General features: G+C 39.0%; 1 protein-coding gene across 1 annotated transcript in view; it reads left to right on the top strand.

Moving 5' to 3' along the window:
- The window catches only part of gna13b (guanine nucleotide binding protein (G protein), alpha 13b), a 32,222-nt gene extending 18,658 nt beyond the window's left edge, over positions 1 to 13,564 (top strand). The window contains exons 3-4 of the mRNA XM_084115932.1: positions 3,844 to 3,894; positions 10,562 to 13,564. Coding sequence (XP_083972058.1) covers positions 3,844 to 3,894; positions 10,562 to 11,134 — 624 coding nt within the window. The 3' untranslated portion in view covers positions 11,135 to 13,564. The remainder of the gene's footprint in view (positions 1 to 3,843; positions 3,895 to 10,561) is intronic.
- The last annotated feature ends 237 nt before the right edge of the window (positions 13,565 to 13,801 follow it).

Genomic DNA, 13,801 nt, shown 5'->3' with positions numbered 1-13,801 from the left:
TTTTTTTGCTTGTCGCATTTGTGTAGAAGTAGCATTTTATTATTACATTCAGAAATTATGTGCAATGCAGATAAATAAAACCATGTTTACAAAAGTTAGAAGCACTATAAACGTATTTTAATTCCCCTTACTCAACAATAAATCAATTAAATGTAACTATATTCAGAACAGAAGAGGAATGAACAATATAAATTATAGTGGCATTCATCATAAACATTTATTATAAATGCCATGCCTTAACCAACTGAAACTGTGGGAAATGCGCTATACAAATAAACTTGGACTTGTGTGGCTCTCTCATTCGGCACAAATCCCAATGTGTATGCTTTGCGCATGTTTTGCGTTCTTGACATTAATCGTAATATATTGTATTATAATCATTTAAGTCGCCTTGGAAATGTTAATCATAGCGCGTTTCAGATGATTAAAAAAATCCCGGAAAATACAGTATATCATTTATTTATTATATCTGTATTTACCATATCGGAATCGGCTGATATGTTCATTTTTGATATCGTTATCGGCCCAATAAAAGAATTTGGACAATATCTTAAAGCCGATAAATAATGGATTATTTTCTTCAGCTGAGACGCATTAGATGTGCACTGTTCGCCATGATGGTTTTGAGTTGTTTAAGAAAATTATTGGAATTACTTATAGTTAAACAAATACAGTTAAGTGCAACACAAGTCTGTCATATAGGCTATACAAAATAAGAACATTATAATTGTGTGCTTGGGACATGGATTTTAATGGTGAGACTTTTGTTTTTGTAATCAGTCTCTCAAAAATTATATGAAAACTTGGATTTAGATTTATCTGGCAATGTATCGGTTATTGGCTTTCAAATATAAATAATTTTTGGTCATTGGTATCACCAAAATTTTCATATCGATGCATCCCTATTTTTTTATGAATATTTGTTTGCATATACATTTTATGTAATATGTTATATACATTATCAAGTGACTTTGCGTTCAAAAAATTGTGTATGTATGTGTGTTGATTATAGATAATATACAGATAGTATATACAGATTGCAGTGAACCAACAGTGCTCAGTGGGCTTTGCTTCAGGTGTTGCTGAGTTAACAGGACTTCCTTTTTAGCATTTCTCAGAAACTGATATCCTGGCCTGCTCTGAGTGTGTTGTTCCTGTGTGCCCACACCCTTCATTGAAGATGAACAGCACAGTGTGGCTTCATGCCCAGCTGGGGGAGGATTACTAGGGGTTTTCTTAAGACATACATAATCCCCTCTCTACTGAAAGCCACCTCAAAAGACCTGCGTGTACCTCTTGTAGACCTCAGCTAACCCCAATATGCAAATAGATGCTGTCATATTTTGAAATGGTATTTTATGTAGGAAATGAGGAAGACTTTTTTTTCCGACTGCTCCCTTTGAGCTTTGCTCTACAGCTCCATCATACGCTGAGAAAGATGAGGATGATGTTAAGAAGGAAGCTGAACAACAGAACTCCTTCCTGCTGTCCTGTCAGCATGCCAAACTGTTGAAATTGCAAGCGGCTAATTGGTCCATTATACATCTGAGTGTCACGGAACATTAACTCAAGCCCTGTTGCTGTTTCCTGGGCAGCTTGTTCCTGTTACTCACAATTCTCATTTTCCAAACCAGAGTGCGCATTGGTGTTTTCTTCCTTAAAGGGATAGTTCACCCAAAAATGAAAATTAGCCCATGATTTACTCCCCCTGAAGCCACTCTAGGTGTATATGACATTCTTGTTTCAGACAAATACAATCGGGGTTATATTAAAAAATGTCCTGGCTCTTCCTCATTTCAAACTTCATGGACTAAGATAACTAACTTCCGGCAGACGGACGTACGCATCGATTTACGGCGAAAGACTAACCCTTGAACTTAACTCACAACGTAATGATGAACGCGGTTGCACAGCCCTGTTTGTTTGAACCGTGAGAGGCGTCAAAGCTTACGCTACTCCTACATCATACGTCATAAATGTATTATTTATGGTGGATAAAAACATAGGTAGATATGTATGTTATTTTTTTATTTCTTGGTTTGTGGAGATAAACAGATTAAGATGATCAGCCAACCGGATGATTATTAACGAGTACTGGAGAAGGGATATGATTAAATAAGCGTCTGCTTCTTCTTACTCCTTTTCGGACATGTATAGGTTAATATTGTTTTGCTTTCTGTTTCGAGTTTTTCTTTTTTTTTTGGTCCATTTAGCTTTTATTGCATTTATTATTATTATTATTATTATTGTTTCTTTTACATGTTCGAAATAAAGCCATTCATTTATTCATACATCAAGTGTTACTCTTTTGGTGCAAGTCGACTTGCTTACGGCCGTCTGCCGGAAGCTAGTTATTTTAGTCGATAAAGTTTTAAATATGGATATTTTTCTTACACAAACGCATCGCTTCACTTCAGAAGGCCTTTATTAACCCCTGCAGAGCCGTTTCGAGCACTTTTATCATGAATATATGCACTTTGATGGACTTCCAAAGACAAACAGCCATTCATTCTCATTATCAAGCTTGGAAGAGCCAGGACATTTTTTAATATAACTCCGATTGTATTCGTCTGAAAGAAGAATGTCATATACACCTAGGATGGCTTCAGGGTGAGTATATCATGGGCTAATTTTCATTTTTGGGTGAACTATCCCTTTAAGGCCCAGATATACTTCAAGCAAAATCAGAGAACAAACTGGTGTGTCATTTCAAACAAAATCAGAGCAAAACGAAGTTCATTTGGAGTTCATTTCTGGAGTTGGTGTACCATACTGAGACCAGATGTCACAAATTGATGACTAAAGCTGTAAGTGGTTCTGGTACAGCCCTGAGTCACCATTATGAACTCTTAAAAATGTAAATAAGCTTGCTACAACATCAATATCATGAATGATTAGTTCTTTCCAAATAAAGCTAATCAGTTAACTGGTGAAAAGGTTTTCATATCGCTATATATATATATATGTATATATATATATATATATATATATATATATATATATATATATATATATATATATATATATATATATATATATAGCAGAAAACCAAAATATCGCAATGTCAGTTTTTTCCAATATTGTGCTGCCCTCACGCTTACTGTCTGTATGGAGGTACTGGCCGCACATTTTACAAGATAAGATATTTCTCAATGACGCTTAATATCTGTTGCACACCAAATCCTCCGCCATCGGCTTGTCCGTCATCTCTCCTTACTCTTGTCACGCAATAAGTGAAATCTGACTCCTGCTTCACTGTGCTGCGCTCTGCATCTCATGCTGTATGGAGCAGAGCAGATGCTTTTAAGTTAATAATTGTAGCGTCTGTTGTCCAACTGAACTAAATGGTTTTAATTTCTACAAGTAAGCAACATGACATTGGGGCGGTGCTGCCATGGCAAAGTAATGTAATCGGTGTACGTCCGAACATGGCGTAACACCGACTACCTCAGCAAGCCTCTTCTCCATGGGAGCCAATAAAAGATTACAGTAAAATTGTCTGTGATTGTAATTCTGTGATTACTGACATCCTGTCAGAGGGTTTTCATGAGTCACATCCGTCTGTTCTGATGTTAAATGAGGCCCTCATTTCTTTAAGTGCATATCTCTGCACATTTTACACTTTCGCTGATTGACAGGTTTATTTGACAACATTTTACTATAATAACCTTTTTGTCACGAGCACGTAAGTTCATCTAGATCAATCTAATTATGAAGAAATGAACCTCAGTTAACTTTCTGTGCAAACTGATTGTATGACTCATTTGTGCTCAGCTGTTTTCATTGTCAGTTTATAGTTCTTTGGTAACCTGACTGATTCTCTCTGCTTTTTGTCGTTCTCAGGGTGAATCGGTGAAATATTTCTTGGATAACTTGGACAAACTCGGAACACCGGTAAGCATATGTAGCTGTATGTCATCATTCTGTCCGTGTACATGTTTTTTACAGACCTGATATTTATGATTAATAGTGTTTCTAAGTAATTTAGTATGCTTTAGGGTGCCTTTAATTTTTCGTGGTGGGTAATCAACAATCAATGCACTCATTTTAGATTGAGTTCTGTTGAATGGGTTTAAACACAGTCAAATTTGTTAATGGAGCTGACTCTTATTGAAAGTGGAAAGCACTAACAAATTAGCCAACGCGTGTAACAAACAAAAGGTCTTTTCACATGGCTTTCAACCCCGGGTAAAGGAATTTTTCACACTTGAAATTTAGAAGCTGGGTTAGCACCACTTTTTACCTAGTGTTATGAAACCTGCTCTGGAGCACCGGTTTTGCGGTGTTCGTCCAGGCAGTGACACTTGACACAACAAATGTGCAAATAAGGTTGTTAACCCAGGGTTTAGGAATATACAGTATAAAACGGCAGCGTATGAATACCGAGGATTAATTAAATCCTTGTAAATTATATGCAATGTAAAACATTGAAGCAAAATAACCCAGGATTTCATTTACATGGGGTGTGCAATGACCCAGGGTGAAACATTTTAAGTTTGTAAAGCTTTAAAGTTGCATTCATGTTTGTAAATGGCAGTTTAATTTCCGTTGAAATGTGCGGGCATACGTTCCATATGGGCCTGGAAATGTATTGGATAAATATTGACAATAGTTCCAGAATAGAAATTAGGAACCTTGTCTTATGGAGTACTTATGATGGAGTTTGTCCAGTGCATATTAAATAAACATCTCAGCCTGTACTTACATTCATTAGACTGATCCATTTCATATTGAATGATTAAGTGCAGTACAGAAACAGCTAGCATTGCTAAAGAGCTCTTTTATATTGTCAGTCAAAGCAGTCTTAGATGAATCACTTTATACGGCAGAGCATGAAGGAAATGGGCAATGGCTGAAGATAATGTCAGAAAGATGAATGCCCGTCTGTGTTTTCTCACAACGCTGTGGGCCTTGACAGGGTTTCCCTGCTCACCAGCCAGCACATACAGAGAGAAGTGAAACTAGCTCTGCTGACATCAAAGGTCACGTGTCAACCCTTTCTCACAATACTTCCTATAGCAACTTTTTCGCATAACATTTTTCCCTGAGAAATCGCCAGTCTTCAGTTTTAAGTCCTTTGAAAGAATCAGTGGAGAAGGCACTGCGTGATTAAGGATGACCTGAGGGTTTTCATACTCTGATGATCACACTGATGAAGAAGGATGAAATGTGCTGTAGGTTTTCTTATCAATCAACACTGGCCATCAGAAATAGAAAATAAGCACAATCCTACTTTCAGTAGTAATACCAAAGAAATTTTATGATTCTCTTTACCAAATTGGGCAAAAAAAACTAATCAGACTTGCTGACTGACTCAGTTTGATGGAAAAAAGCAGTCTTTACACTCATTTTTTTAATAGGCCTACACTACTACTATTGTTCCATATTCAAACCATGATGACAGCACTCAGGTACTGAATTGAGTCGATATAGTTTTATTTTTTTATTTTATTTAGTACTAGAACTTTTTCAGAACCCTAGTTATTTATATCCCTATATTTATTCCCACTTCCTTTGCATGTTATATGTGGAGTGTGTTGACGAATTCGTTTTTTGAAGATCATTTGAGACTGCAGCTGTCACAGCATCAGCGTCTGGCTGATGCACGAGGGCTCAGTGCAGTTCCCTTTGCGTCATGTGACTTGCCGCCTGCCGCTCGTGTTCTTGCTCTCAGTACTAAACGGATGTTTGTGGTTTTGTGCTCTTTCTAGACGCTGCTGACTGCAGTAAATGTGATGATTATTATCTCAGCTTTGACTCCAGACAGCTCTGTTCTTGAACTAAAGATCAGATAACCTGTTTTAAATTCACAGCTTATGAAAACGGTCACAGTGGTTCTTATTGTTTAAAGCACTAATACCACGTGTGGAAGAGAGACTGAAAGGACCATTCACATATCTTACTTTCATTATTATGCTCCTTGACATCGTGCTGTCGTTCGGTCTCGCTTCTCATGTCTGGCACACTAAATTTCTGTTCGGGGGAATAAGGAAGCAGAGTTGAATGCGCTCTGGTCCGGGCGGCGCGCCTCAGACTGACTACTCTTCACTCGGCCACGTCACGGCAATGTGGACCCACTTCTGCAATCACACCATCAACAAACAGGAAGAGGAAATACTGCACGCTTCCGAGTGTGCTCAGAGAGGGAAATGGCCGCTTGACTCTGTTGGAAAGTATGTGTTTGTTTCAGTTACATTCATCCTTCTTGGGTGGATGAAGTGTGGGAGTCAAATGTTTGGGGAAAGACAGACCTCAGCGGCCCAGACGCATAAATATTTAGGAAGAGATGAGGAAGAAGGGTTACCTTGGGCAACAAAATGCAGGCATGCAGAGTATGTGTCAGGGAGAGGTGTGTTTGGTTGAACATTAGTTTGAATCTCTCAATGGAAAAAGCAATTCATCTTCATATGACTAGAAATCCTCATTTCACATCTTAAAGTAGGGCTGTGCGATATCATGATTTTTGATAGTGGACGATTAAATGTCTCTACGATCTGCTTTTGAAGAAATATCGTAGTATCGTGCTACAGTGCATTCTATCAGTTGCAGTTCTGCCCCCTTCGTCCCAACATACTGTACAATGCGACTTACATTCACATCACGTTAACGCAGAGGTAGTTACACTCACGGGAATTCACAAAAATTCACAAAAATTCATTATTTGCATGTGCTTTAAAGCCTTGCCGGTTAAATATTTCTTTTGCGTGCTGATGCGCTGTTCTAAGATGCGCTTTTCTGAGCGCATACACCCGATGCACTTAAAAGCCTGCCAAACAGCGCCTGGTAACTGGACTAAGTTATCTTTTGAGTCTTATTGCGCTAATACTGTCAAATACACACAAGATTTACATAAACACAGTATGTATAAAGTGAAAGCAAACATTTCAGAGAAAATCGGGTGCGTGTCATATGCGTGTATAGTAGGTGCGTGCCGGTCTTAAAGTGACAGTAGCCTAATAGTAAACATGCTGCACCTTGTCCTTTAAGGGATAGTTCACCCAAAAATAAAAATTCTGTCATTATTTACTCTAATGTTGTTCCAAACCTGTATTCATTTGTTTTCTTGTGCTGAACACAAAAGAAGATATTTTAAAGAATAAGGGTAACCAAACAGTTGCTGTTCCCCATTGACTTCCATAGTAGGAAAGAATATACTATGGAAGTCACTGGGGACCAACAACTGTTTGGTTACCCTTATTCTTTAAAATAACTTTTATTTTCAACAGAAGAAATAAACTTATTTGGGTTTAAAACAACTTGAGAGAGTAAATTATGACAATTTTCATTTTGGGGGGAACTATCCTTTTAATGTTAATAAAACAACAAAAAACAAAGAGAAAACAACTCCCTGCTGTTGACTGAGAACCTCAATAGTAGCTTTAATAAGAATCAATGTATAATTTATGCAGTGAAGTCTATGTAGTGTTTTATTTTTATATTTGTTCATTTAATTTCTTTCTGGTTGCTGCTGTTAAATACACCTACTGTAGCTGAAATGTGTATCTTTGTTCTTATCTTTTAATAACAAAGAAAATAATGAGTCAGATGTATGTCTGCCATTTTTTTTTTATCTTATATTTTGTTACCTTGTAAGGCTTTGTTTTTAAAACGGGGACATTAGTTTGGCTGTAATGCTCAGTTACTTGCAAAATAGTAAAACCAACATGAAAAAGAATCGTGATTAGAATCGTGAGTTTCCTGAAGAAAAAAAAAAAAAAGGTGATATAATATTTTTGTTATATAGCCCACCCCTATCTTAAATCATTGTTAGATGCAGCTTAATCAGCTTAATGTTGACCGCATCTACAGCATGCTGATGATAATCGGTTTAAGTGCGATTACATGGAAATTGCGATTAATCGTGCAGCCCTACAAATAACGCAACTTTTCCATGGGTTCAGCGTCCAGACATGAGTACCGCCATGTTGGATGCCGTATCCATTCAAGGCAGACGTCTTTGATGTTATCCTGTCTGGAATTTCAGAAATGTTTCTCAGGTTTTATGTGCTAGCACTGAGCATGGTTTCTCTTATCGACTTGATATGTCTTGCGTTTACTTAGTGTAGAGTTTCAGCTGATGCATTTTGTGTGCATTTGCCCTCACACTCTGTATTGGCCAGTGCTTTGATCCAGATTCACCTTTTTGCTAATGTTGTCCCCCACCAACCCCCAACTCTGGTATGCCAACAATGTGGAGAATGAGCCATGGGCTGGCCGTAATAGTTGTTTGCTTTTTTTGTCCTGGTTGTCCTGTCCCCACAGTTTGAGTTTTATGTACCACTGATTTATTGTAGTGTTTTATCTACAAGGTTTTTTTTTTCCTGTAAGGAAAACCATGATGAGATCACACAATGGAGTCCACAAGTCTGAGATCACATTCCTTTATTTTAATAAACAATGTTTGATTTATGAAAATGTTAACATTAGCATAGCAATTTTACCAGTAAAAAAAAATATCATGAATGTCTCTACAATTTTGTAAACTATTTGTTTCGTCACTAAATAAAGGATAAAGTTCACATTATAGTCAGGGTCACAAATTTAAATGGTTACCTAGAAATTGTGCAGAGTATTAAATATTTATTCTCATTTTATGTCAAAACTTTTATTTAGTTAAACTTTTTTGTGATTTTATGATTTTTTATTTTCAATCAATAAACAACACATATCATACAGAGAGAGCATTCGGATGAGAATAGAAATAAAATACACATATGCCCAGAACACAACACACTTAACAAACACTGGCAGCAAACTCATATTGACTGAGAATATTCAAAGAAGTTCTTATGGGCAGAGGCTATATTCATCCAGGTGTTTACAGTGGTTGTCTTTGCCTTATTGATCTTTGCAGTTGTACACTCAAGGCAAACAATGTAATGAAATGAGACTATCCAAAATTGCTTTAAGTTTGTATCTGGGGTTATCCACTGCTGTAAAATAGCTTTTTTTTGCAGCTGTGAACCCTGCCATCAACACTTTTTTGTCACGTAAAGAAAATTGGTACTTTGAATCATCATTCAATAATAGTAAACAGGGGTCCAAATCCAAATATAGACCTGTAAGATCACGTAACATAACAATCACATACTTCCAGAATAGTTGAATCATTGGACAGTCCCAAAACATATGTAGAAATGTACCAGTGGCGTCAGTGTTACAGAAACTGCAGTATGGATTGGGTATAAGTTTCATGCGATATCGCTTGTAAGGTGTGTAGTAGAAACGATGGATAGTCTTAAAATGAACAAGTACATGACTAAGGTTTTTAGAAGTAAGGCCAAGGTTTGACCACACTGTTTCCCAGTCTGGGTGGAATCCTAACCAAGAAAGTTCCAAATCCCACGTTGATAGTATCTTTAAAGGCTTATGAACACTACTGAGTGAAGAATTATAGATTACTGTGACCGCCCCTCTGGGATCTTTGACAGGATCAATCCAGCTAAACATTGGGTGGTCAGTCAAAACAGAATTCCATGGCACGCCATAAGCTTTCATAGCAGATCGCAACCTCAGGTGCAAGAAAAAAGAAAAGCCAGGTAGGCTGTATTCTGCTTGGATATCCTGGAATGTGCGCAAACCGGTCCCGTCAAAAATATTGGAAAAAGTCAAAACCCCTTTAGACGACCACAAAGGGTAAACAAAATGTTGTTGATCAGATAAGAAGTGAGCATTGTTCCATAGAGGAGATTTCTTTGAATGGCCTATTTATTTAGTTAAACTTAATAGTAATTTCCATGTTTAAATGGAAATAAATATCCCAGTGTAGTCTCAGAGTTTTGGACCCCCGCTGTATCTGTATTTCTATAAACGCTATTTCTACCTCTTAAATTCTTTAATTTCTCTCTAATTAAATTAAATTCTCTTTAATTTCAGTAAAAGACGTTTAAGAATTTACAGTTGCTACCGAATTGTTAAGAGAAGGTGTGTATGCAGTACTATTAGGGAAAATATCAAATTGGGTTAATGTCTTTTTAATTGAACATAATTATTTTCTCTAGTAGTTTAATTTAAGACTGGAATAGACTACTCAAGTTTTGCCTAGATTTTTGCCCCAATTCGCAGTCTGTAGTCAACACTAGTTGCCCAAAGTCAGAGCTAGTCTGCAGATTTTGGCCTGTCAGAATTGGCAGATTTGACAGAAAAGTGCAGAAAATGTCCAGATTTTCTCTAACCATTTACAAAGTTTAAATGTATGAAAGTGTTTGATACTAGTGTTTTAAAATCTTTTCACACTGTACACAGTGTAGTGTATTCCAGACTTCAAATGGTATCTATCGGATGTGTGGTATGCAAACTGCTGTCGCATGCTGTGATTTAATAACATATCGTCCACCACATGCAAATCTCATTCCACCATGTTTCAAGTGCCTGTGCTTGGAACTCACCAGTTTTACACCACAATCTTTTTATCATGAACATCAAGAATAGAATAACATGCATTTTTTTTATTTGATGCCCCGTTAAATTTTGCTTTGAATCTTCTGTATTGTCCCTTCACGTTATCCCTGATTAATGGTTGATGGTCTCTCTCTCTCTCTCTCTCTCTCTCTCTCTACAGGAGTATCTACCATCACAGCAAGACATCCTGCTGGCACGTAAGCCCACCAAGGGCATTCACGAGTACGACTTTGAGATCAAGAATGTGCCCTTCAAGATGGTGGACGTGGGCGGCCAACGGTCGGAGCGCCGCAGGTGGTTCGAGTGCTTTGACAGCGTCACCTCGATCCTCTTCCTTGTCTCGTCAAGCGAGTTCGACCAGGTGCTGATGGAGGACCGGCTGACCAACCGTCTCATGGAGTCACTCAACATCTTCGAGACCATAGTCAACAACCGCGTCTTCAGCAACGTTTCCATCATCCTCTTCCTCAACAAGACAGATTTGCTTGAGGAGAAGGTCAAAACGGTGGCCATCAAGGACTACTTCCCCGAGTACACAGGGGAGCCGCACAGCCTGGAGGACGTGCAGAAGTTCCTGGTGGATTGTTTCCGGAACAAGCGGCGAGACCAGCAGCAGAAGCCCCTCTACCACCACTTCACCACCGCCATTAACACAGAGAACATTCGCCTGGTCTTCCGTGACGTCAAGGACACCATCTTGCACGACAACCTCAAACAGCTCATGCTGCAGTGATGTTTGTCCAACCGTTTCCTTTCAGATCTCCCCAAAATAACCCTCTTCTGCTCAGATGTTTGTACTCCACACAGTAACCTTTCTGAATAGCTCTGACGTGCTTTTATGCGAGGAAGACGACGCGGCCTAGCCTAGCGGTCTGTCACGAGCACGGGACGGCGGGTAGTTATTCTCTTAAAGAGTAAGCTTAGAGAAGAGAGTGCATTACACTCACACTTGTCCTGCCGAGAGAAGCTGTACGTGTCATTGAGCGGCACCCTCTCGCCGAAAGGTGCCAAACGCAATGCGTTCCTCCCTCAAAAAGTGGAAGAAAGCAGGAAGAGATTCTAGCACTGTCTTTGATCTGTTACCTTTGAGCCTTTTATTACTGACCAAATAGCAAGATGAGATGCAAATGCTGTTTTAACCTTTTAACAGGAACTATGTTCTGAGCCTTTCTGTCGACACCTGCCTGGCCTTAATTTTCCCCCTCCTCGTTTTGATTGGTGTTTTTAACGTGTAGATGTCTAATCAATTGTAAAATTTTAGAATCAGTTTTTTTTATATATATATAGATCTATGAATATATTTACAGATAAACTTCTTAAGTTATGTTTCAAAACGTTTACACTCTGATTTTCCTCTGCTGATGGACAACGCTCACAATTCATACCACTTGATAAACTGAACTTATACTGTGGTTAGCCACGCTAGGCGAGCTGATAGATACAGTATGCATACAGCATGAACTCAGGGCTGAATGTAGACCACTTTTAACTGTTCGCCTTCAGGAACATCCACTAATTGTAGCTCTCCATCAGTGGCTAGAAATCACGTTTCCTTGCTGGCCTGCAGACATCCTCCTCCGCTCTGCCCTCGCTAGAGTCTGGAACAACTTCTTTATCCATCAGGGAACAAAAAAAAAAAAAAAGGTGTCTTGTTAATTTATTTGCTTTGTTTTAAATCCACAACCAAACTATACTGGCTTTTCGGTCAGACCCCGCTAACAAAAGCGTCTGTATTCACAAGTGCCGCGTGTTTAAGGTACCAATAATTCGAACAACTTTCCTCAAAAGGGATAGATCTTGCGACGTGAACCTCGTTCCCTCAATGGTTGTGTGTAGCTACCTTGTATAGTGCCATGTCCGCCCTGAATACTACCGTTGTAGTAAGTATTTTATGTAAATAGTCTGTACCTCACCCTCCTCACTCTTTTCTAACAGATTTGTAACCTACACTGAAATGTATAGCTGTATTTGCCACAGAGATACTGACTCCCTGCCCGCAGTTCGCCCCATTCGAGGCTGCTCTTTTGGCTGCTTCCTCTTAGTGTTTGCGCCGAATGATGCCCTGTATGCGTCGTCTGTGCATTCAGATGGCTGTAGACGGGCACAGCAGTAGAGGACTCTTTGTCTGGTGTCGAATTCTGCCTTACGCCCCTGGCTCGAGTCCCGGGAGGCTCGTGAAAAGCAAGTATTACGTCTTCACGCTCCACTGTACAGTAGTGTCCTGTGTCTTCTAGTGCCATTCACTGCCCCCCGATGCCAGCAAATTGGGCATTGCGGAGCTTTTGTTGTCGTCTTAGTATCCGACTTTCTCTTAAACACAACATGTTACAAGCACAAGATTTTGACTGATTCGAACGAGTTTGTGTCATTTGAGAATGCTGAATAACCTCTAGTATTTTCTGCCTAGTTCTAGCATGCCGAGTCTTAAAACGTTGTATTATCTGCCTTTGAACTTAATAAAGCAAGTGTTACGCACTTGCCAGAACCCAGAGGAATGGCTGAGGACGTTTACGAGTCCCACGACTTCCTGTGTGCGAGAGCCCTGAGGTTGAACCCAAATGCTTTTGCAAATGACGTCACTGTCTGATGTAGCTTTGACAGATTTGACAGGAGCAGGACAAAAGCCGTCACCGACTGACATACACAATGCCTCTATCAGAGCGCATCGGTTTCTGTCGTCTCCTGACAGTTGACCGGTTTAAAGGAAGGGCGATGCTGCAGATAGATACACTACTTTAGCTGTGTTCCTCCTCCGTACACTGTGATGTGTGAGAGAGATAAACGTTTTCTCTGCTCTTCCTGTAAGAATTGTCTTTCTCACTGTAGCTTTTCTCCTAAACACGATTTCTGATCGGAGGTGGCTGATTTGCCCTTTTCAGTTTTGCCCAGGATTATTGTAATTATGCAAGACTTATGCCTGCCACAAAGGATTCTTAGTGCCTCCAGTTTGATGCCTCAGACATTTCTGGTCCTTTTTTGTACTTAGGTTTTTTGAATTTTGATGAATGTGGATGCTTATGAGTCCTCATCAAAAATAATTCATTCTAAAGATTGACTGTTGTGCTCAGTACTGAATATAGACCTGCTTTTCGTTGTACAGTCTAACCTATGCTTCCTCATTCTTCATCATTGACTCAATAAAATCATTTTGCAAAAACTGTCATTTGATGTATTTATTTATATGAAGTTCCTAAACGCAAGTTAGGGAGGAGTGAGCCCATCTAATCTTTCAATCAACAGCCTGAGTATATAAGCAGCTGCTTGCCTCTCTCCAGCATCAGCTGTTCCAGTATCCCTCCACCTCCCCAAACTCCACCTTCATCTCAGGTACCTTGCCCTTCAATTATCATATCCTATACATTTAGCCACTGGGGGGGTATATCAGAGCTCGAGTTGAAGC

Source organism: Abramis brama (genome assembly GCF_963993115.1).
Source record: "Abramis brama genome assembly, chromosome: 1".
In the NCBI taxonomy this organism is placed as follows: Eukaryota; Metazoa; Chordata; class Actinopteri; order Cypriniformes; family Leuciscidae; genus Abramis; species Abramis brama.
This window is presented reverse-complemented; position numbering and strand designations above follow the sequence as displayed.